The 21956-nt window shown below is 40.0% G+C and overlaps 1 protein-coding gene across 3 annotated transcripts in view; it reads right to left on the reverse strand.

The window, feature by feature from the left end:
* FRMPD4 (FERM and PDZ domain containing 4) overlaps positions 1–21956 on the reverse strand; it is a 351431-nt gene that overhangs the window by 13469 nt on the left and 316006 nt on the right. For all 3 annotated transcript variants that reach the window (XM_069874549.1, XM_069874557.1, XM_069874567.1), the window contains exons 5-10: positions 21620–21665; positions 8323–8427; positions 7070–7177; positions 3794–3925; positions 1591–1710; positions 747–883 (exon numbers count right to left, since the gene is read on the reverse strand). In XM_069874549.1, the coding sequence (XP_069730650.1) occupies positions 747–883; positions 1591–1710; positions 3794–3925; positions 7070–7177; positions 8323–8427; positions 21620–21665 (648 nt within the window). The remainder of the gene's footprint in view (positions 1–746; positions 884–1590; positions 1711–3793; positions 3926–7069; positions 7178–8322; positions 8428–21619; positions 21666–21956) is intronic.

The following is a 21956-nucleotide window of genomic DNA, read 5'->3' on the forward strand; positions in this document are numbered from 1 at the left end:
GGTTATTTATCTAAAGGCTGGTGACTATTATGCCAAGTGAATGAACACCTGAAAACAGGAGAGCTGGTTGAGTCCAGAGTTTTGAAACACATGATCTTCTATATACAAACTACATATTATCGATGAAAAACATGTATTAAAATTATAATCTCTCTTTTATTCCTTTCGTTTCTTCCATCATGCCATTCAGAAAAGAAATTTTTTATTTTTATGTTGAAAGTACGTAGTACATTGTTGAACATCACTTAATTTCAAGGACAAGTACCATTACTTAATTAAAATTGCAGAATATTTAACAGCATAATGTCAGATTTAATTTAATTTAATTAATTTTCTTATTCTTCGCAGTTACACATACATGTTGTTAAACACAAAACAGGTACCTACTGAGGTACTTCTGTATCTAAGAAGTCTTACAAATGCAATCTAAGACCCTACAGTCTTCTGAATCTTACTATAATAAACTCTACTAAACCCCTAGGATTCAGACCATATAAACTGACCATTATATCACTGAAAGCAAATGATTTAATCCCATTTACATTTACACACTCTTTCACATGCCTAAGCAGATGATAAAAAGGTCCATACTTACAGTTCTTAACACACCTGAATCAGTTTCAGCGACAAAGAATGAACCTAAAATTGATGCATGCAAATAGACATACTAAAGAAACAATCATAAAGCATCTATGAGTTACTCTTAACATTTCACTTTTGAAGAACACATTCAATTTTCAACTTACTCAATATATTTGAGAGAAATTTTCTGAGTTTGCTTGGTGGTCACAGTTGCAATATACATTTGTAATGCAGCCAACCGCAGGGCAATGTCATATTTCAGTTCTGGTCCAAATCTTTCCTGGACCACGTCGTTACAGCTCTGCCAAAGAACCAGTAGAGGGAGCATCAAGTTCAAAAATCTTGCACTAAAAATAAATTATAGTCCTTTTTTTTAAAAAAAAAAAAAAAAGAAAATGCATGAAGAGTAACCCTGAACTCAGAAGCAGAACCATGCTGAAGGTAGGACTGTTGCTCTCAGAGGCGTCAGATGCTCACCAGGGTATGGGCATTTCTGAAGAACACAAGAGCTTCTGCCAAGGAACAGAAGGCATGAGAATTTTGATCTAAGCTTTCTTTATCCTTCCTGGGAGGGCAGCAGTCCTCTCTCACAAAGAGTCCTGGGAGGGTATCAGTGTATCTGGACTCAGGATAGTAGGATTTTACCTTGTACACCAGTTTTCTTGTCCATTTTACCAGAAGATCCTTTTCAGACATTTTTTCTGTCTGATATTACAGCACTAGAAATAAGTATTAGCAATTACTCCAGCTTCATTCTTTTCTAAAGCCAAATGTATTTTGGAAAGTTACCAAAGCACCACTATTTGGACAGACTTATGAAGGGAGGGGACTTTGCAGATGATAAAGATTTGCACATTCCCCAAGTGTATTCATTGGCTTTATGCATCAGAAATAAAATACAGGATTTACTGCAGCCACACTTTCCTATAAGAAGATATAGATCTATATATATGAGTGCAGCTATCTTTTTATTATCCTTAAGCTAACAATGGCTATGCTTTCACTTACCTGTACATAAAGATATTCAAAAGCAACTGGATCTCTTCTTAAAAGATCAATGGGATCCTTTGGGACAAAGCTAATCCTGAAAAGACATCTCATCTTATGTGAGCTTGGCCTCTGGGTCACCTAGGACAGTGCAATAATCATATCAGAGCTCGGCAAACCTAATCATGCAACACAATCTGCAGTCTCAGGTACCATGACCCTGCTCCAGAGCCATGTGGTAGCAAGAAAAATAATTCTGTCTAACAAAAAAGCTTTGCCATGGGCTCATCATTAAGTTCTTCACATAAGAACATCATACATACACAATCTTGTGGCAATATTTTCAGATTCATATAGGCATGACTGCCCAATACAACTCAACCTTAAAGCAGCTGAATTCACTCATTCAAAACCAGAATGAAAGGACAGACAAAACAAACCTTAATGAAAACCATCCAAGTGAAAAACAAACTGAGTTGTGCTTCAGCAGGACCAAAATACTCATAAACGAGAATAGCTAGTAGGTTTTTGGGGCTAGGTCACATTTATGAGAACACAGGTAAAGCACAGGTTAGCAGCTATCATTCTCCTTTTCTCTTGCTTGTTTTAATCCACAAGACAACTTGCAAGAAATGGTGTCTTTTGAATCTTTCTGGGTTGTTTTGCATTAAGATACCTTCCCCTAGTCATCCAGCCTAAACAAATCTCTTCCAATACATTAAAAATGAAAAAGAATCTTCTGTTTGATGATCAGCAAAACTTTCTTAGGACCACAGCACAGCTGATGAATAATTGGATGAAAGGGTAACAATCCAAGAACACCATTATAAATCAGGGTCAGCAGCATCATTACAACGGCAAATTAAAGTATTGTTGATTTTACAGTAATTTCAAAGAAGAAATACTCAGAATTAATTTAGTTTATATAGTTTATTTAGTTAGACTAATGCACTTAGAGATTTGGTGTACATTGTAATCAACACCTTTAGTTGATAAAATTATGCTTTTAAAAATCTCCAATGATGTCTCTGTCTTCTTGCCCTAAAAACTTTCAAAACATATGTATACCCTGCATTGTCTCTGACCTCATTCCTAAAGTGTATAAAGTGTACATTCTGTATAAATAAAAGTTCCAGATGGGATTTTGCAAAACTCACTGTATTCCTTTATTCTGATCCTTCTGACTTCATTGGGAATTTTACCAATTGCTTCAACAGGAGACAGATAGGCCAGGAGAGCCTGTTTTGAGCGCTTCTGGATATTGTGCAATCATTGGATGGCTTACACCCACAAGAAAATAATGTTAACATGACAAAATCAAGTGCTTAAAGATTAGAAAATACTAGAGAGACTCTTAGCTGGTAAACTCAACTCCTTTATACCATTACACAGACTCTAGTTATATGTGCAAGGGAATTCTGGCATTTAAATTACATATATGTTTTTTTCATGCCATCTAAGAATCCATTTCTGTTTTTTGGAAAACCTAGATGAAATGTAAAAAATATGAATGCTCTCCTCAAACACAGAAACATCAAGGAAAAATTCAGGCTAAACAGTTTGGCAAAATAATGAGCAGCTAAAATCAAGGTCCTCTACTGGGAACTGAGAGCATCTTTACCTCTAGTCACACCTCATCTGTTAGCAACCTGAGTTGCTTCCCTGATCTAAGGAAGAAAGTCATGCAGGCATTTTCTGGGTCACAGTTCATCATCACTGAAGTGACATAATGTATTGGTGTGGAAACAAGCCAATCTTGACTTCATCAGAAAGCATATGATTTCTTGTCACCCAGATACAGATGCATACAAATTTTATAGAACCAGATAGAGACCAAAATCAAAATAAGGTTTTTAAAGGAATTTGACCAGACTGTTCTCAGAATTGTTACCATTGGGTTTTCAGCTGCTGAGAATGTTTACTAGCTGGGCCATGTATGATATGAAAAAGGCTTGATAAATATTTTCCAGCTTTCAGCCTGATCTTTAATGAACTTTTAATTTCTTTTTAATTCCCCAAGGAAGCAATGAAATATAATGCCTATATAATAATTGTTTTCTGTTACAACCTGATTCTTACAACCACATCTAAACACAACTGCTGTTTGATGGACTGTATCAAAGTGTAAATCTTGCAGTTAACTCAGCTGAATGATGGAAGAGATGGATAATTTACTGATTAACCCATGTCATTAATATGTGCTTTCATCCATCATTACACAAACCTGAGTTAGAGTCTCCTGTTCATGTAGCAAAAGGAGTTTCGTTCCAGATCCTTCAACCCTCTGCTCCAGCATCAGGGAAAAGTGTTCAATACACTTGATGGAGAGCTTTTCTTGGAGTGTTAAGATGACATCCTAATTAACAAAGGATTATAAAATATGCTTAAATTAATGAAGTGCTTGGGACCCAGTTTTTCACTGTCACACACCCTGCACGTATACCAGCGCAGAGTGGAAGCACAAATGTTAAACAGGAGGACAGTCATGTTTTGTGCTTGTTCTGCATGTGTACACAGGACATCACACACATTCAGCCAGTGAAAAATCAGTGTCTTTTACTCTGAACATCCCTGAGGTGGAATCAGACATGCACGTGAAAAATATATACATGAGCTGCTGTGAATGGACTAGTTTCTGTGCAGTTTAACATGCAAGCTATTGTGTAGCCCTTCTTAAATTGTATCTTTCTGTCTCCCTAGAAATAAAACCTCTCCATCAGCAAAGAAGAGATGGTCTCGCCACTCTTCACTTCACCTCATTTTGAGGCAGGGCCACCCAGCAAAAAAAAAAAAAAATTTTCAAGAAAAAAATTAAATAAATGACCTTCATTTGTTCTTGTGGCAAGTATTTTTTTTTTTGACATCCAATTCTTGGTACTTGTGTTTAATGGACATTCTTGAGTTTTAAATGCTGACAAAAAAGTCAACAATGATGATACCTGTGCAGAACAATTGCTCTAAATTCAAGGACCATGATAATTTATAGTACAAATCCAATTTTTAGAGACTTTTAATTTGTTTTTTTTCACATTGAGTTATGTCTAAGGGTAACCAATTTGAGAACAACTGTTTCTAAAATAAAAGCTAAACAAACCTTCTCACAAAATCATTGAACCAATCTCTGCTTCTCTTTATATATATAACACTATAAATATATGCAGTGTGTTAGTATCATCTGGCAAGGTATTTTTTGCTTTAGTGAATGTAGTAGGAGAATTAAATACATAACCCATCAGTTAAAAATAGTTTCACATTATTTTGGTGAGAAGCTTAAAATATTTCTATCCATCCAAAAGATTTATACATATATATATATATAAAAGTATCCAGATGGATAAGACTTACTAAGGAGATCATGATGAATTGTAATCAAAGTGTTTTAACATAGTTTAGGAAGATTAATGGATCAATTATAGTGTGTTTATGGAAAATCAACCTCAAACCGGTGGAAGGATGAAAAATATATGTAGGAGGATGGGGATAACTCTGCACAATGTGAAGAGTATAAGACAGCATTAATAGATTGCAAGCAACCATTCTAAATAATGGAGGTTTATATTATACTATTCTGATTAATGGGAAATTTATTACTTACACATTAAATCTACTTTTATTTACTCTCCTAAGCTACGCCCAAAGACAAGGGGCATAACAGTAACATGAAGAGACACAATACTAAGCTAAGTTTTTAAAAGAGGTAAATAATGTTATTGTTTGTTGCTTGCTGTTTTGGACTTTTTAAAATACGATGCTAAAGCACGTAGGCACTCAATTACTGCACCAAATATTTTGCTAATCTATCCTCTCATCCAATAACTTAGAATGAGCCTAGGTGCCAGCCCCAGCCATAAGAAAAGCAAAAAGTAAGGCAGTGGTTGCATCCCTGTTGTGAAATGGTGAGTTACTGGATTGCTAGGGGTGGAAAAAAAAAACCTGTATTTGCCTTGACTCAACTGAAGAATGTCTACTTCACTTCAGTTTAAGCAAAGATGCAGCAATCCATACCCATCCATCCACAGTGAGGGATATACACACATGCACATACAAGAATATGTAATACACAGCTGTGCAGGATGCAGAATACATAATTGCCTGAACTAGATGCAAAGGAAATTATTCCTACAGAAAGTCAGAATGACTAAGGTCAAAGCAGGCTTGCAACAACAATACAGCTAGGTCAGTGAGCCCACGTGGGTAATTTTGCAAATGACCTCAGATTAAATACATGGCCTTACAGTACATGACATACCCATCACAGAACTACTGAAAAGCTAATGTAATGTGATGGTCAAAGACTGGTCTTCAGAGGCAAAAAACCTTGGAACAGATTGGGTTTTTTTTATGCTTATAAAAAAAATGCTGGAAGGTGGGCTTGTGGGCCTTAGAAGGGTATGGAGACCTCATTATCTACATAAAACATGTATTGTAATTCTTCATCCAAACAAATTACCAAACGGGCTGAAGGAATTCAGTATCCCATGGCTGTAGAGTGGAGGTTTGTATCTTTTCCCTGCACTCTATGCCCATATATGAACTATAAACAGATATCACAACCCATTTTTAAATGTAAATTCAATATCTGTTTTGCCTCCAGACTGGAGTAAATTTCCACTTGTTTGCCTTAGTAAATAACTCTCCTTGTTGTTCCAACTGATTGAGTACACTGCTGAATCACAGTGAGTGGAAAAGCAGACTCTTTTTCCAAATATGCATAGGTTTCAATATCCTAAAACCAGAAAAGAACTGGCAGTGTAGCAGAAAATTGCATTCCCAGCCTTCACTTGTCTTAGTGTCATAGGCATGCATGGTACAATGCAGGGAACTAGATTTGGTAACTAACCTGTGTTAAAACTAGCTCACCCAAACAAAAATGCTTGAGAGGCTAGCAGCATGCCTATGAGTGCTAGTTGTGCTGCTTACTATGCTACTCCACGGCACTCACAGACACCAACGACACCTCTGGTTTAGGAACCTACGTGGAACAGTGTCACAGACACTCCCTGGCAGCCTCAGTTGTGTGCCAGGGCTTCATCTCCTTATTTTTCTAAGTGGAATGTGTTATGGAAAGCATAGAGGGCATTAAACTGAGACAAGCAATTTATCACCAACACAACCCTACAATACCCCATCCCAAGTTCACTGGATGACAAGATGATATTCAATTAGCAACCAACATCTTAATCTTCCTAGCTCCTGACTTTTGCTGACAAATCATGCTAGTATTTGGCAGCATGTAAAAATGATAGGACCACAAAATTTTAAATCACTTCATCCACATTAAAATGATCACTTTTGCTTCTTTCTTCATTGACAATACAATATGTTTTTAGCAGCAGAAAAATGGAACAAAACCTCTTATTTCTGAACTGTGAATCAGCCGCAACCTAACACACCAGTAATTTTGTTCTTAAAGCATTCTGAGTAAATTATTATTACTGAAGGTCTTAAAAAGAGTTAACTGGCATTCTTGGCCTTGCATACCAAAGTGTATCTAGCCTACCTTTATTGAAGTGCTGCAGTCAAACCGGAAAGATTTGGTTTGTCCATTTTCAAGATATACCTTCAGAACATTTGGCATGAAGAGAAGTGAATTGTCCTTCACTGTTTCCTGCCAAGCAAATTAGTGAATCAGATTACAACATCTAACAAGGGAAATCTAAATGTTGTTCTATAAAGAAGGATATCATTCAGATGGAAAGGTAACAACCAGAGAGGAGTGTGTTGGCTCAAATTGAAAGTAGAATTGGCAATGCCCTGCAAGTGTCTAGCCATGCTCATTACAGTTGTTCTCTGTAAGTTTCTTTTCTGGAAAAATATAACTATTCACATAACTTCATGCCTGACTTGGAGTATTTTCTTTATTTCTCTGACACTAAATACCACATCTAAAGTTGAAAAATTTTCAATAAAACAGAAAAATAAATTACTATTTCTCTGAATATAGTGAGCTTTTTAGTGTCTTCAATCTACAAAATGGGAACTGCAGATTCATTAATAAGAATTACAATCTAGATGGTTTACATTCTCTTTATAGCTGGATATTAAATGCTAATACCTGTCATAATTTAAGAAGAGTGACATATGATATTGCTACTTAATTGTCACGATTCATAGCAAGGAAACAGGAAAATGGAAGGGAGACAAAGCTTTTTTTTTAAAAAAAAAGCAGAAATTGCTTTTGACCAAATGCAGTATCAGTTTATGTTTGAAAGAGAGCTGGATAAAGACATCAGTGTGGAACAATGTTCTGGCAAATTACGAAAATGTGTTGGGAGTTCATGTTTAAGGAGGAGTTCAGTGCCTCTCGAAGAGAGGCTGATTTTGCCTGAGGACCAGTAACAAGTTTAAGTAGATAAAGCAAATCTTAAAGAAGTCTGTAAATTAATGTTAAGCTGTTTTCCTGACATGCTACTTCTTTTAGGCTTATGGGTTTTCCTACTTATAAAATTGCTATGAAAAAAAGTCAGGTAAGCATTATCAAGACTATAAAGACAGACATATATGTGCTACCACCACAAAATGCATTCACTTGGCTTTTAATTTTATTTTAAGAAGGGGAATTTTTTTTAAAACAGTACAGACCCAAGGGACTTTAAAAACAACCTTTCAAAAACTTCAGAAATGGAAAAACCCTTCCATTCGCAAGCTTATCACCACTGTTCCTACCATATAATTCTCTTACTCTCTAGCTTTAAGGCATACCTTTGGATGTAATGCTAAGTCCTTCCTGAGGTTAAATAGTTGAATACTCACCGACACCTGGCCATTGATAATTACTTCTTCTGAGAAGCGCACTTTGACAGGATTGGACTTCAATCTTGCCTTTTTTGCAGCACTAATAAAAGCTGATTTAGGAGACTGGAAGGAAAAATGATGACAAGATATATCACACAATTTCAAGTTAAAATCTATCTTTCCTTTTTCAGTTACTCTCCTGTTTCTCACACACTGAGAACTCCATGTATACAGCAACACTTTGCAAACTGTTCATTGAAGAATGGAAGTACAGTCAAGCCATAATGCTTCCCAAGACAACACACATGTATATAAATATAAGGAATCACCGATGCATACCGTGCATACTAAAAGCTATTCCACTGTCAGACTGGAGCAATGAGAAGGGCTCTGAGTGTACATACAAATTCCTTGTAGTGCTTCCACAACGAATGCTGTCAACCAAACTTGTTTGCACAAACAGAGACAGACCAGTGACCAGCCAGTGACTCCTCCTTCAAACAATGAACGGAAATTTTTTGCATTATCTATGGTCCACTAGGTACAGATATACGCACAACCTTTACCAATAGAATTGTTCGAGAGCTCTCCAAGTGCAGTGGTATCCTCATTGTATTAGTCCACTTTGAAACACAGGTTAGAACCACCAAAAGTCATGTTGTTACAATTTAAGTTAAAATACAAGAGAATTCAAAGGGAGAGTTTTACTAGTCTGCTTAACCCTTCACTGACAGTCTCCACACAAGACTCTGCCCTAAACGTGCAAGTTATTATAAAAATGATAAATAATGATAAATAAAGGGAAAGGTTTTTGGGGAAGATTTCACTGAAACATTTTGGGATCAGCTGGTGGGTGGAGCCCTATCTCCCCTACCCAGCTGGGACGCCATTGAGCAATTTTTTTGTGTTATGTGTGTTATATTCTAACTTCATGCTAACTATCACTATCTTTGCTGTTAACTATGTAATTCTTATCTGCATATCACTCCTGTCTATGCTTGTGTGTTTGACTATAGATTGTTGCAGTTTTGCAAACAGTATCTTCTTCCCGTCCAGCAGTGAACGCTTTATTTAGCCATGAATTGTTATATTGGCTTGCGTGTACATATACAAGTCTCTGAAAACTTTTCTAATCATTAAAAAGGATTTAAGGGCTTTATTTTGTGCCCACTTGGACCCAACAAGGTGGACAAAGTTAATTCCTTGTGGCAATGCTGGTAAGCATCCAGGCAGTGTGGTCTGTTTTCAGGGACCTATCAAGCTGGACAAGATTAATTTGTCCTTGAGGAATTGCTGACATGATCCATCCAAATCAGTCTGTAAACCTGACTGGCTGGACAACTTATTTTGACCTTGTGAAACTGTCAGTGAAGGGTTAATCAGACTAGTAAAACTCTCCCCTTGAATTCTTCTATACTTCAACTTAAATCATGACACATCTGCAGGCCATCAAGCTTCCCTTGAACGCATCCTCTACACAAACCCTGTGCAAGGCTTGCCTTCAATAGATCAGACACTTTGTAGGACTTCATGTATTAGAAGTCTAGAAACATTCCTAATTTTCTTCTGATACCTAACTGACTTTTACCTATGGCATTATTCAATGGATTCACTTGTGATCAAGTGTTCAGGTCTCAGAAAAATGCTCTCTCTCCATTTGAGGAGTGTGACTAACAACCCATTTTTAGTAAGAAATTAAATTTTCACAGTCAATGGGATTTCTAGATTCAGCAGCAGAGGTAAGGTAGTTTTATTCCGAGGTCAGTTACAAACACAGTGCTTCTAGCATTGCCCAATTCCAAACCATGATCACGGGCAACAGAAGAAATTCTGTCTGTGTCTGAAAACCCCTGGGCTCCTTTGGGCAAGGTGTCCATTTTTTTCAATGAAACGTGAATTAAGTTTTTCAGAATTTTATTCTAAGTCCTGAGAAGTGGCCTCACTAGCTTTGGATACCATAACGGCTAATGTATGTTGGTTTGCCTGTGAGAAATTAGCGCAGGCACCAGTGATGATGATCCTAGAAAAATTTCCTATTATCAATGCAGCATGACCGAAATCCTTGTAAACACAGGAACTCTTGTCACCATTACTCAAATTTTGACTCAACTAACAATCCACAGGAGTGATGGAGTAGCCAAAGGCCATGTGCTCTTGTTGTCTCTGATCTCTGCTGAAACTGCTTAAAAAGTTAAGTTTCTTGTGATGGAAAACCCTTGTTTCTAGAAACTAGCAGGAAAAAGTCTTCAGCTCATTTCTGTATGCCACTCATTTATTACCACATCAAATAGCTCTATTACCATAGGCTTCATATCAACCAGTGAACAAAGATTGAAAGATGCCACATTCTTCCAGGAAATATCAGAGCCATCCGATAATTCCTGGAGCACAAAATAGAATCACGAAATACAAATGAATGGTTCTTCACTTTTACAGTTTGTTCTTTCTTACCTCTTCTCTAGAGGCTATGACCATACATCTTTTTAATCAGTAATAGTAGTAAATGACAGAAAATTCAACCCCATGATCAAACCAAGCTCAGCTTCCAAAGCCAGTGTGGAAAAATGCAGAAGGTCCCCCACAAGATTTGAAACAACCACCAAAAAGAAAGAAAGAAAAAAAAGCACTTTTTATAAAAACATTAATGTCTCAGGGCGGGGGACCCAAATCACTTCTTAAGCAAGAATGGGCAACATGGAAATGCTGAAGAAGCATGCTTACATATTGTACTCCTGAGATGAATTCCTAGAAACACACAGTATACAATAAGATCATGATTAATATAATAATCCTACACATGCCTTTCCTAATTTCCGTCCCATTCACATAGTCCCTTTCTGCAGTGTGTAAGGGGGATAGTCTATATGGCAGCCAAGTAATGGACTGCAACTTGTCCATTGCTGCTGCCGTGGAGAGCACAGCTACTGGCTACTGGCTCTCCTTTGTAAGGACAAGGGGAAAAGAGTGGCTTTCACGTACTCTTCTTGATGGAAGAGGCTTTCTACAGCTGTTTGCTCTTGTTGCAGATGAGTCACCAGTCTGGCCTTTCTTCACAGGCGGACTGCCAAACTTTCTTCAAGATTCTGACTGCGTTATACCCATACAGCAAATCCAGCAAACCGCTACGTGGCTCTGTTGCTCTCTACAAGCCCTCTGCAACCTCTCTCTTCAATTCTTTCTACAACCTGAAGGCCCCTGCGAGGAGGCATAAACACTTTAATTATGTTTTTTCAAAAACGTGATAGAGGAGTCTAATGCAACTGTAAGGTTTGAATGTATGTGAGTTCCCCTGAACCCATCTGGGACGTAGGGTTTAATTTATATTATTGCACAGCCAGGGGATCACACCATGGTTTCTCATATAACATGCATCTTCCCTCCCCTTCCCACTTCTGCTGTGGCAATGGGCTTAGGACTCCAGCCCCTCAACAGACACTCTGAGTAAGCCTGGAAGCCGATAACTTTCTAAAAAGCTTCAAACTACAAACCAGGGGTGTAAGAAAAACTAGAACAGCTGTGACAGGTATTTGGGGGAATGTTCGCTGCTGATTAAAAGTTTAAGTAATAGCACAGCTTTTGCATTTAATTGCACAATCTCTTTGTTTCTACCTCTGCATCAACTTGGCACTTGACATTTTTTCTAAAGAATGCGGCAAATAAGTAGGAAAACAGTTGGATTTGACTGTAGAAACCTACTTGTCTAACAAAGCATTAGCAAGATGATGTGCTGCTCTATTTTACTTTAATGTCTTCACATTTGTAGGCAAAGAATGCTATCAAGTAATGATTTTCAGAGTGTCAGGTTCATTTGTATCTGATACTTTGTCTTTTAGCGGAATGGAAGCCATTATTCTCAGTTAATGACCTTAAGCAGGAGATGTTTACACTAATGCAGAACATCTATCACTGCAAGTAAAGTATTTGCATTGTCACAGGTAAACCAGCTTAATTAGAGTGACTTTTGCAAAATGAGAGGACATATTTTAACAAGGAGTTGAAATGTTTCAAAAACCCACAAGCTTCACACCGTATGACCCAAGCCCTGTTCCCTGCTAAAAGTTCAAATTTATCATGATTTTTAATAATTTTTACTTGTTTACACAGAAATCAGTAAAAATTCAGCTGATTGTTTCAACGCTACCTGGAGAAACTGCTAACAAGTGTGCTGAAGCATTGCATAGAGATTTGTTTGGTGGAAATAATAGAGAAGACTGAGAACCTACTTTGAACCCTTCCTACTAGGGACTGCAATCAATGGACATCCCATCAGCAGGGTCAAAACACCCAGAGACTGCTGTAACATGAGGAGGCTTTCTGAAAAACATTATTTTTCTCATTTTCTGGACTTTTCAAAATTAGATCTTCTTTCTATCAGCAGCACTATAGCAAGCTATTTTTAAACAGATCTCAGAAACAATACTCTTTGAGGGAAATTGTTTTTTGATGAAAATAAGAATGTCTAGTACTTTGTCTGCTTTTGGAGGTAAATCACAATTTAGGGGAGATTAAAGGGAAATGGTATTTATTTGCCGCAAAAGCCCCTTTGAGTGCTTTTGCTGGTAGAGGTGCTTCGACAACAAAAGCTTTACTCATGCTCACGAAAAAGAAGGTTTTAGCATTTAGACAAGCATAGTGTACTACTGAGCCACCATAAAGAAATGGAACAAGACAGAAGTATGGGACAGTCACAAGGTGAAAAGAAGACCTGCTCTGTGACGATGTGACAAAATCAGGCAGAAACACTGTAGTTTTAAATAGCCACAAATTGTATATTTGCTATCAATTTATGCTTGTTACTTAAAATTAGTCATTAGCTTAATATGAAATACTACGTTTGTTAGGAAACATGGAGAAATTGCATGACTGCAAGAATGCGTTGACTTTTTGGTCCATCCCTAAAGGCAATCATATGAAGCAAAATTTAGCAAGCAAATAAAATGTGAATAAGAGGAAGAATTAAATTTATTAAAGTGGAACAGTACATAATGCCCAAAGGCAAACTAAATACTGTCATTCATAGCTGTGAGCAAGGCTGAAAAAAACTATACTGGCTCACAAGAGCATTGCATAGGAGCAGGCAGGGACATGGAAGCAAAAACATGGATTTTTACCATGCAGTAATTTGTTATAACCACAGGGCACTGACAAATCATCATCAGGACTATTTCGTTGTTAAAGTGTATGACACAAATTTAATTGCTGAAATAGTGGTCAGATTTGGCTCCTCTCCTAAAAGTTGGTGCTCTATCACAGACATTTTACTGTTTACACTATTTATAGTTTACTATTTTAAGATGGTCTGATCATCAATCCCAACATGTGCAATGTACTGGTAAGGTGTGGAATAGCTAAGCCTCACTTAGAATCACAGAATCATAGAATAACCAGGTTGGAAGAGACCCACCGGATCATCGAGTCCAACCATTCCTATCAAGCTCTAAACCATGCCCCTTAGCACCTCGTCCACCCATGCCTTAAACACCTCCAGGGAAGGTGAATCAACCACCTCCCTGGGCAGCCTGTTCCAGTGCCCAATGACCCTTTCTGTGAAAAATTTCTTCCTAATGTCCAGCCTAAACCTCCCCTGGCAGAGCTTGAGGCCATTCCCTCTTGCCCTGTCCCCCATCACTTGGGAGAAGAGGCCATCACCCTCCTCTCTACAACCTCCTTTCAGGTAGTTGTAGAGAGCAATGAGGTCTCCCCTCAGCCTCCTCTTCTCCAGGCTAAACAACCCCAGCTCTCTCAGCCGCTCCTCATAAGGCCTGTTCTCCAGCCCCTTCAACAGCTTTGTTGCTCTTCTCTGGACTCGCTCCAGAGCCTCAACATCCTTCTTCTGGTGAGGGGCTCAGAACTGAACACAGGATTCAAGGAGCGGTCTCACCAGTGCCGAGTACAGAGGGAGAATAACCTCCCTGGACCTGCTGGTCACACCATTTCTGATACAAGCCAAGATGCCATTGGGCACACTGCTGGCTCATGTTCAGTCGGCTGTCAACCAACATCCCCAGGTCCCTCTCCTCCAGGCAGCTTTCTAGCAGACTTCTCCTAGTCTGTAGCACTGCACAGGGTTGTTGTGCCCCAAGTGCAGGACCCAGCATTTGGCCTTGTTAAACCTCATGCCATTGGACTCTGCCCAGCGGTCCAGCCTGTTCAGATCCCTTTGCAGAGCCTCCCAACCCTCCAGCAGATCAACACTTCCACCCAGCTTAGTGTCGTCTGCAAACTTGCTAAGGGTGCACTCGATGCCTTCATCCAGGTCATTGATAAAGACATTGAACAGGGCTGGACCCAGCACTGAGCCCTGGGGAACCCCACTTGTCACTGGCCTCCAGCTGGATTTCACACCATTTCCCACCACTCTCTGGGCCCGGCCATCCAACCAGTTTTCCACCCAGGAGAGTGTGCGCCTCTCCAGGCCAGAGGCTGACAGTTTCTCAAGCAGAATGCTGTGAGAAACTGGGTCAAAGGCTTTGCTGAAGTCCAGGAAGACCACATCCACAGCCTTTCCCTCATCCAGCAGCCGAGTCACTTTGTCATAGAAGGCGATCAGGTTAGTTTGGCAAGACCTGCCTTTTGTGAACCCATGTTGACTGGGCCTGATCACCCGGTTCTCTTGCATGTGCTTCATGATCGCACTCAAGATCACCTGCTCCATGACTTTCCCTGGCACTGAGGTCAGACTGACAGGCCTGTAGTTTCCTGGGTCCTCCCTGCGACCCTTCCTGTAGATGGGCACAACATCAGCCAGCCTCCAGTCCAGTGGAACTTCCCCAGTCTTCCAGGACTGTTGGAAGATGATGGAAAGGGGTTTGGCCAGCACATCCGCCAGCTCCTTCAATACCCTTGGATGAATCCCGTCCGGCCCCATAGACTTGTGGGTGTCTAGTCGGGCTAGCAAGGCTCTGACCACCTCCTCTTGGATCATGGGAGCCTCATTTTGCTCCTCTAGTTCCTGGGTTTGTACACAGGCAGAACGACTTTCTTTACAATTAAAGACTGAGGCAAAGAAGGCATTAAGTACCTCAGCCTTTTCCTCATTCCCTGTCACTGTTGTTCCTTGTGCGTCCAATAGGGACTGTATGGTCTCCCTAGTCCTCACTTTATTATTTATATATTTATAGAAGGATTTTTTGTTATCTTTCACAGACTTTGCCAATCTGATTTCTAGCTGAGCCTTAGCCCTTCTGATTTTTTCTCTACACAATCTCACTTCCCTCCTGTAGTCCACCCAAGAGGCCTGTCCCCTCTTCCAGAGCCCATAAACGTTTCTCTTCTTCTTGATATCACTCAAGATCCCTCTGTTCAACCAAGCTGATTTTCTCCCCTGCTGGCTTTTTTTCCGGAACATGGGGACGGCTTTCTCCTAAGCTGCTAGGATTTTCTTTTTGAAGAGCTCCCAGCCCTCATGGGCTCCCTTGCCCTTAAGGACTGTCTCCCATGAGACTTTGCCAACCAGCCTTCTGAAGAGTCCAAAGTCTGTCCTCTGGAAATTTAATGCTACTGTCCTGCTAACCACCCTCTTCACTTCACCTAGAACAGAAAACCCTATCATCTCATGATCACTTTGTCCTAGGCGTCCACCTACTGCCACATCCCCCACAAGGCCTTCTCTGTTCACAAACAGCAGGTCCAGGAGGGCACCTTCCCTTATTGGTTCATTCACCAGCCGTGCAAGGAAGTTGTCTTCCACGCACTCCAGGAACCTCCTAGACTGCTTCCTTTCTGCTCTATTATACTTCCAGCAGATATCAGGAAGATTGAAGTCTCCCACAAGAACAAGAGGCATTGATCTAGAGATTAACCCCAGCTGTTTATAGAAGAGCTCATCAGCTGCTTCTCCTTGGCTGGGTGGTCTGTAACAGACTCCCATCACAAAATCTACCTTCTGGTGGGCTCCTCTGATTTTAACCCACAGGCACTCAATCTCCTTATCACCACAATCCATCTCAACGGTGTCCAAGTCCTCCCTTACAAAGAGGGCTACCCTGCCTCCTCTCCTACCCTTCTTATCCCGCCTGAAGAGTTTGTATCCCACCATAGCTGTACTCCAGTTATATGAGTCGTCCCACCACGTTTCTGTGATAGCAACGACATCATAGGCTCCTTGCCCTATGACAGCTTCCAGCTCTTCCTTCTTATTCCCCATGCTGCGTGCATTGGTGTAAATGCACTTCAGCTGAGCTGCCGAGCCTTCAGCCCTCTTAGAGGGAACAGAGTTCATTCTCAATTGCCTGGTAACTGGAGTAGCTAGCACCAGAGTGCCCATATCTCCCTTAGCACCCTCAGGTGTGTTCTCCCCCACTTTCTGTGTGATGAGGTACTGGTGGTCCACACCAGCACATCCTCTCTGAATCACCTGAATGCAGGCATTAAGAATATCCAATCCATTCCATCTACAGTAAACGACAGTCTTGTTTATTGCAAGAGTACCAACAAACCATGAAGGAAACCAGAAGTCAGCTTCAGACTTTGTGGAATACGCAGACATCGCAGCTCATCTCATGACTAGATGGGCCATCTCTACAATTGCTAAATGTAGAGGTCCTCCATAAAATCCCCTCCACTGGCTTTTGGAATTCTGCCTTTCCAAAGTTCAGCCCCTTACTTTCATGGATTACTCCTATAAATTAATGATTATCTCTCACACACAGGTGACTGCTCTTAATCAAGTGCAGGAAAGTACAAAAAAAGTCAGCCATTTCATGCTACTTTCAGCCCTACAACTCTGCAAGGTTGAGGGCCTTTCGGAATGAAAGAAACTTTCACCTCGTACAAACCCAGGCCAAAATGAACAAACGAAGAAACATGTGAATGATAAAGCACCTGAGATGGGAGAAAGGGCTAGTGGGGAGGGAAAAGAAACCTAAGGGCAATTGGATTGGAGGGGAAGGGGAGGAAGAACTACATGGAGAAGATAGGGGACAAGGTGAAGGGTAGAAGGGCTGAAATGATTAACGTAAAAGTTCATGCTGAACCTTCTGAATCTTCACTGTTGAAAAGATCATGTATTTGATCTTTTCACTACACTTCAACTACACTCCAGAAAAATCCATATAGCCTAAGAAGAGGCCACCAGGAACAATGGTCAAGAGCAGCAGTGCTCACTGGGATTTGCATCACACACAGATGGAAGAAGAAAGGCTGCGCAGTGCAAGTCTGACATGACAGGAGGCTGCTTCAAACACCTAAGAGTTGTTGGGTAATGGCCATGGACCAGTCAGAACTTCCAGAAGTCAATGCAGTGATGGCAATTTTGTCATTAACCACACCATGATCCTCTCTTGTGTAGGATCAAAGCTTTGTATGGAACTGATCATACCAAAAAGCTGAGTAAGTCACACTGTGAAAAAGGCCCTCAGCTTAACTGTAAAAAATGTACACATTCAAAGAAAAAAAGCCACCACCTCTGCACCAACTTCACAACTTTAAGCAGCCAAAAATCATATTGTTTAAAATGTTCACAATGTGTGGCCTCCAAATGATTTCTAAAACTATACCTTGGTAGTCTTTTTCATTTAGATTTTGAAGCCTTTGTGACAAACCTGTTTCCTTTTTATGCCCTTCTTTACAACCACAAGTCTCGATATGGTAGTTGCCACTGTTACATGAGTCCAGAAGGCAAAGCAGCTTGAAAAATACTGTGAGACTCTCAATGAAATTGCTGCCATGGTCATTACAATCCATGAATGTTACTTATCGTAGTTTTTTCACAGAATCACAGAATCACAGAATAACCAGGTTGGAAGAGACCCACCGGATCATCGAGTCCAACCGTTCCCATCAAACACTAAACCATATCCCTCAGCACCTCATCCACCCGTGCCTTAAACACCTCCAGGGAAGGTGAATCAACCACCTCCCTGGGCAGCCTGTTCCAGTGCCCAATGACCCTTTCTGTAAAGAATTTTTTCCTAACGTCTAGCCTAAACCTCCCCTGGCGGAGCTTGAGGCCAAATTTTTCTGCAAATATTGTGTCTCAGACGTGTAACTGTATTATAACAAGAAATATCTCTTCCAAAACAGAAAAAGATCTTCTCCTTTTCCCCTTGCAGTACTTACGCATAACAAAATTGCCATAAATCTCAGTTGTGCCTGGACTATGTCCAAGGAATTTAAGAGATTAATCATGAAAGTAACAGATCAAATGATCTCCACACATAAAATCTGAACAGATATCAAAACAGGCAAGTTATTTGATTTGAGTAATGCTTGAAACTTAATAAGGCAATAATCAGACCAATAGTCCATTTACAGAATGAAATGGTCAGAAATTATAATCAAATGCCATACGTCCAGAAACAAAAACTTTAAACTGCTCCAACTACTTTAGTTGTTCAGTGACCTCCTTATAAGCAGTGGTGATATGAATCCAACAGAGATTTGTAGATTGATGGAAAGAAAAAAGAGAGCCTAATGGTTTGGTTTGGTCATAATTAAGATGAAATATTAACAAGTTAAAGCACTAAACAAAACTGAATGCACTTAAGCAGAAATCATCTGCAAAAGCTTCCAAAAAGTACTAAGTGAACTAGAGTAATATAATTCTAGATTATGTCTACTTTCACCTGCAATCATAAAGGATGGTTATATGTAAACATGAAAACAAAACACACTCTAAATAGCACAAATAAAAACAATTAAGAAATAGAACTCCTGTAATTCATCTTGGCAGATATTTTCCATGCAATGACAGAAAGAAAAAGGTTCAATATCAAGAAAAGAGATCAATTAAATGTTTGTCAGTACATATTTCTGCCAAGAATGGGGAAGAATTTCAACCTTTATTTAAAAGCTCTTACTTTTCCTTTGCCTGGTTTCTACTTCATCTTTCCAGTTTTATTGGCAAAATAGTAAAAGGAAAAATGGAGAAGGCAAAACTAAAGAAAAGGGGAAAACACGTGGGTCATAATTTTTGAAGATGTTAATGTTGTTTCCAAACTGTAAGACAAAATGCATTTGCCACAGGACCCCCTGCACAAAATACAAGGACAGGTACACAGCCAGAGCTCGGCAGCACCCAGGCTGGCAGAGCTGAGAGGAGTGTCACCTAGCAGGCTCAGGCACTACTCATAGTAACACTGTAGCAGCATGAGGGTCAGCATGGACCAGATAGCTGTTCAAGGTAACTTGGGAGTCCCCAGGAGACTTCAGAGCTCAGAGTTTGCATAAACTGAAAGAGTCTGCACTGCTTCAGGTCTCAAACTTGGCTACCCACACTGGAAGCAGCCTAACTGCTCCTCAATCCTACGCACAACTTCATTTCCACTGCAGGAAAACTGAGGCTTGAAAGTGGTAAAGGAAGGATGCTATGAAACAAGAACCTTGTCTGGACAAGGAGGGAGGTACAGTAAGAGTGCACAAACCAGAGGAGATCTGCAGGGTGCAACAGTCCTGCACGTGAGGCTTTCCCAACTAAGCTCATGCCACTGAAGCATCTCGACTTTAGTATAAAAATGGGTGAATTAAAGCTAGCACTGGTATGCATACATTAACTGCATCTTCTGACTGCTCTGTGAGAATTCTTTGGGAGACAATTTTCATGCCTATGTGAGATAAAATATCTATCATCTCCAGGAACATGCATGCTTTGTCTGCTGAGGAAGGTCTGGGGGACTCATGGGGCTACACAAATTCACGTGTTAAATGGGCACATCCGCCCAAACAGCAGACAGGACACCAAAGTGCTCCAGTGCCATTCCTAGCTTGGTGACATCTAAAGGTCAGTTATTCCTTAGCCTTCAGTGCCACATAATGAGGGGAGCAGATTCTGTCTTGTCCAACAAGGCTTGGACCCAAAGAGCTGGAAACATATACCAGGTCATGACTTTCCATCTTCTCCAGTACAAAGTCTGGATGAGGATCACACTTGTGCTGTAAGGTCACCCATTGAACATGGAGTGCACAGTTTGTTTGGATTTCATCTTCTCTTGTGTTTGGCATATGCAGGCTTGCCCTCATACCAGCAGCAGCGTGATAAACAGGCAACAAAGCCTCACAGACACGTAGTACTACACTTTGCAGTCCACTTTTAAGGGCTATTCATACCTGAACTAAAGCACATGCCCTCCTTTCTTCATCTGACATTTAAAGAAAAGAATGAAGCCTGTCAACGGATTAAATAAGGCAATCTGCATAAAAAAGGCAAGTGGGTGAGGATTTGTTTTCCCTAATATATTCCCTGTGATCAAAATCACTGGCTGTAATCCAGCAGGCTTCAAAGGCAGTTAGGTATTTTTATTTAGTTGGACCATGCCTGCATTTTCATTTAAGAAGGCTAATGTCAACCAGATCCCTGCTCACCTTACTGCCAGTGGTCTTAACTACAACACAGCAGTCCCTGCCTGGTTTTGCTGGGGAATGTATGTTTTTACCCCATCGTGTAGCTGCTCTGCAGACTGGCTTCTGGGAAAAGGTACAGAAGCAGCATAACTACATCGCCACCTCTAAACCAGCCAGAAAGGCTAGTGAGTAGTAATGATGCCATACAGCACTGATGAAGTTGCATTTGCAAGATATATATTTTGGCAGCTTCATCAGATAAACTTGTTTTCACATCATTGTGTCAAATCTATCTCACCTCTTATTCTTGTGTGAAGAGGGTGCAATTATTTATCCCCTGTTAATCACAGCTGTCGTGTATCAGGCCAGCAGGGACGTGAACAGACCTGTTGAACGTGAAATCACTCCTGACACAACGCTGAGGCCCCTCAGCAGCCTGCAACATGTGTGTGGCTGTACATGGATGAATGGGCTTGGCTTCTCTCCATTTTCACCTGTCCCTCTTCATGGATGGGTTTGAGCTGACAGGTCATGAACCTGCTTCCACAAACAATTGAGCTCTGAGGTGGGCTGCAGTTTCTCCCCAGCCCTTCAAGCCACCCTCACACAATCACCTTTCTGTTTCTTCTCTCCTCTCACCTCTGCATCTTCTGCACTGGATATGCAGACAAAGCCCTCTCCTGCATAAGGTACAACTGGTTTGCTGTGGCAGGGTAACTCTGTGCGACCAAGATAGAATTAAGAAAAACCCTGGAGGTGCAACATATCCACAATTGAAGCAGAACTACGCATCCTGCTCTACCCATTCTTCCCAGTACAAGTTTAAAGATGCTGTTATTATTTAACTTGCTAATGCAATCTTTGAGCACAGTACACAGTAATGTAGTCTTAAACATCATCTTTAAGAGACATAGCCCTTATCTCACTTATTTCTTTTTATTGCACAGATAAGGTAGAAGCACAGACAGAATATAGGCAGAAAAAATAGCTGCTATGTTGCTAGGAAACTAATTCAGAAAACACTGCAGATACTTACAGGGTAAGGCTGAACAACAGTGAGGAGGATTGATTCTTTGCAGCTTCTATAAAAAGAAAAAAAAAGTAGAATTAAGTAAAGATTCGTATACTAACAGATAACCAGCTTTTCTTTTTAATGGAGAAAATTGTTTATTAAAATCACATAGCAGAGAATTACAGAGATAAGTAATATGCCAAAATAACAATGGATATTAATAAACATTTTTCCAACATAATATATTGAATTGACTTAACTTTACAGTATATATCATGAAATATTTGCTTCATTAGAGAGACCTGCATACTGCAATAACTGTTTTCTCCAGCAAGAATAAAATAACATTTGACTTAATCTA

The sequence above is a fragment of the Phaenicophaeus curvirostris genome, chromosome 1 (assembly GCF_032191515.1).
Source record: "Phaenicophaeus curvirostris isolate KB17595 chromosome 1, BPBGC_Pcur_1.0, whole genome shotgun sequence".
NCBI lineage: Eukaryota > Metazoa > Chordata > Aves > Cuculiformes > Cuculidae > Phaenicophaeus > Phaenicophaeus curvirostris.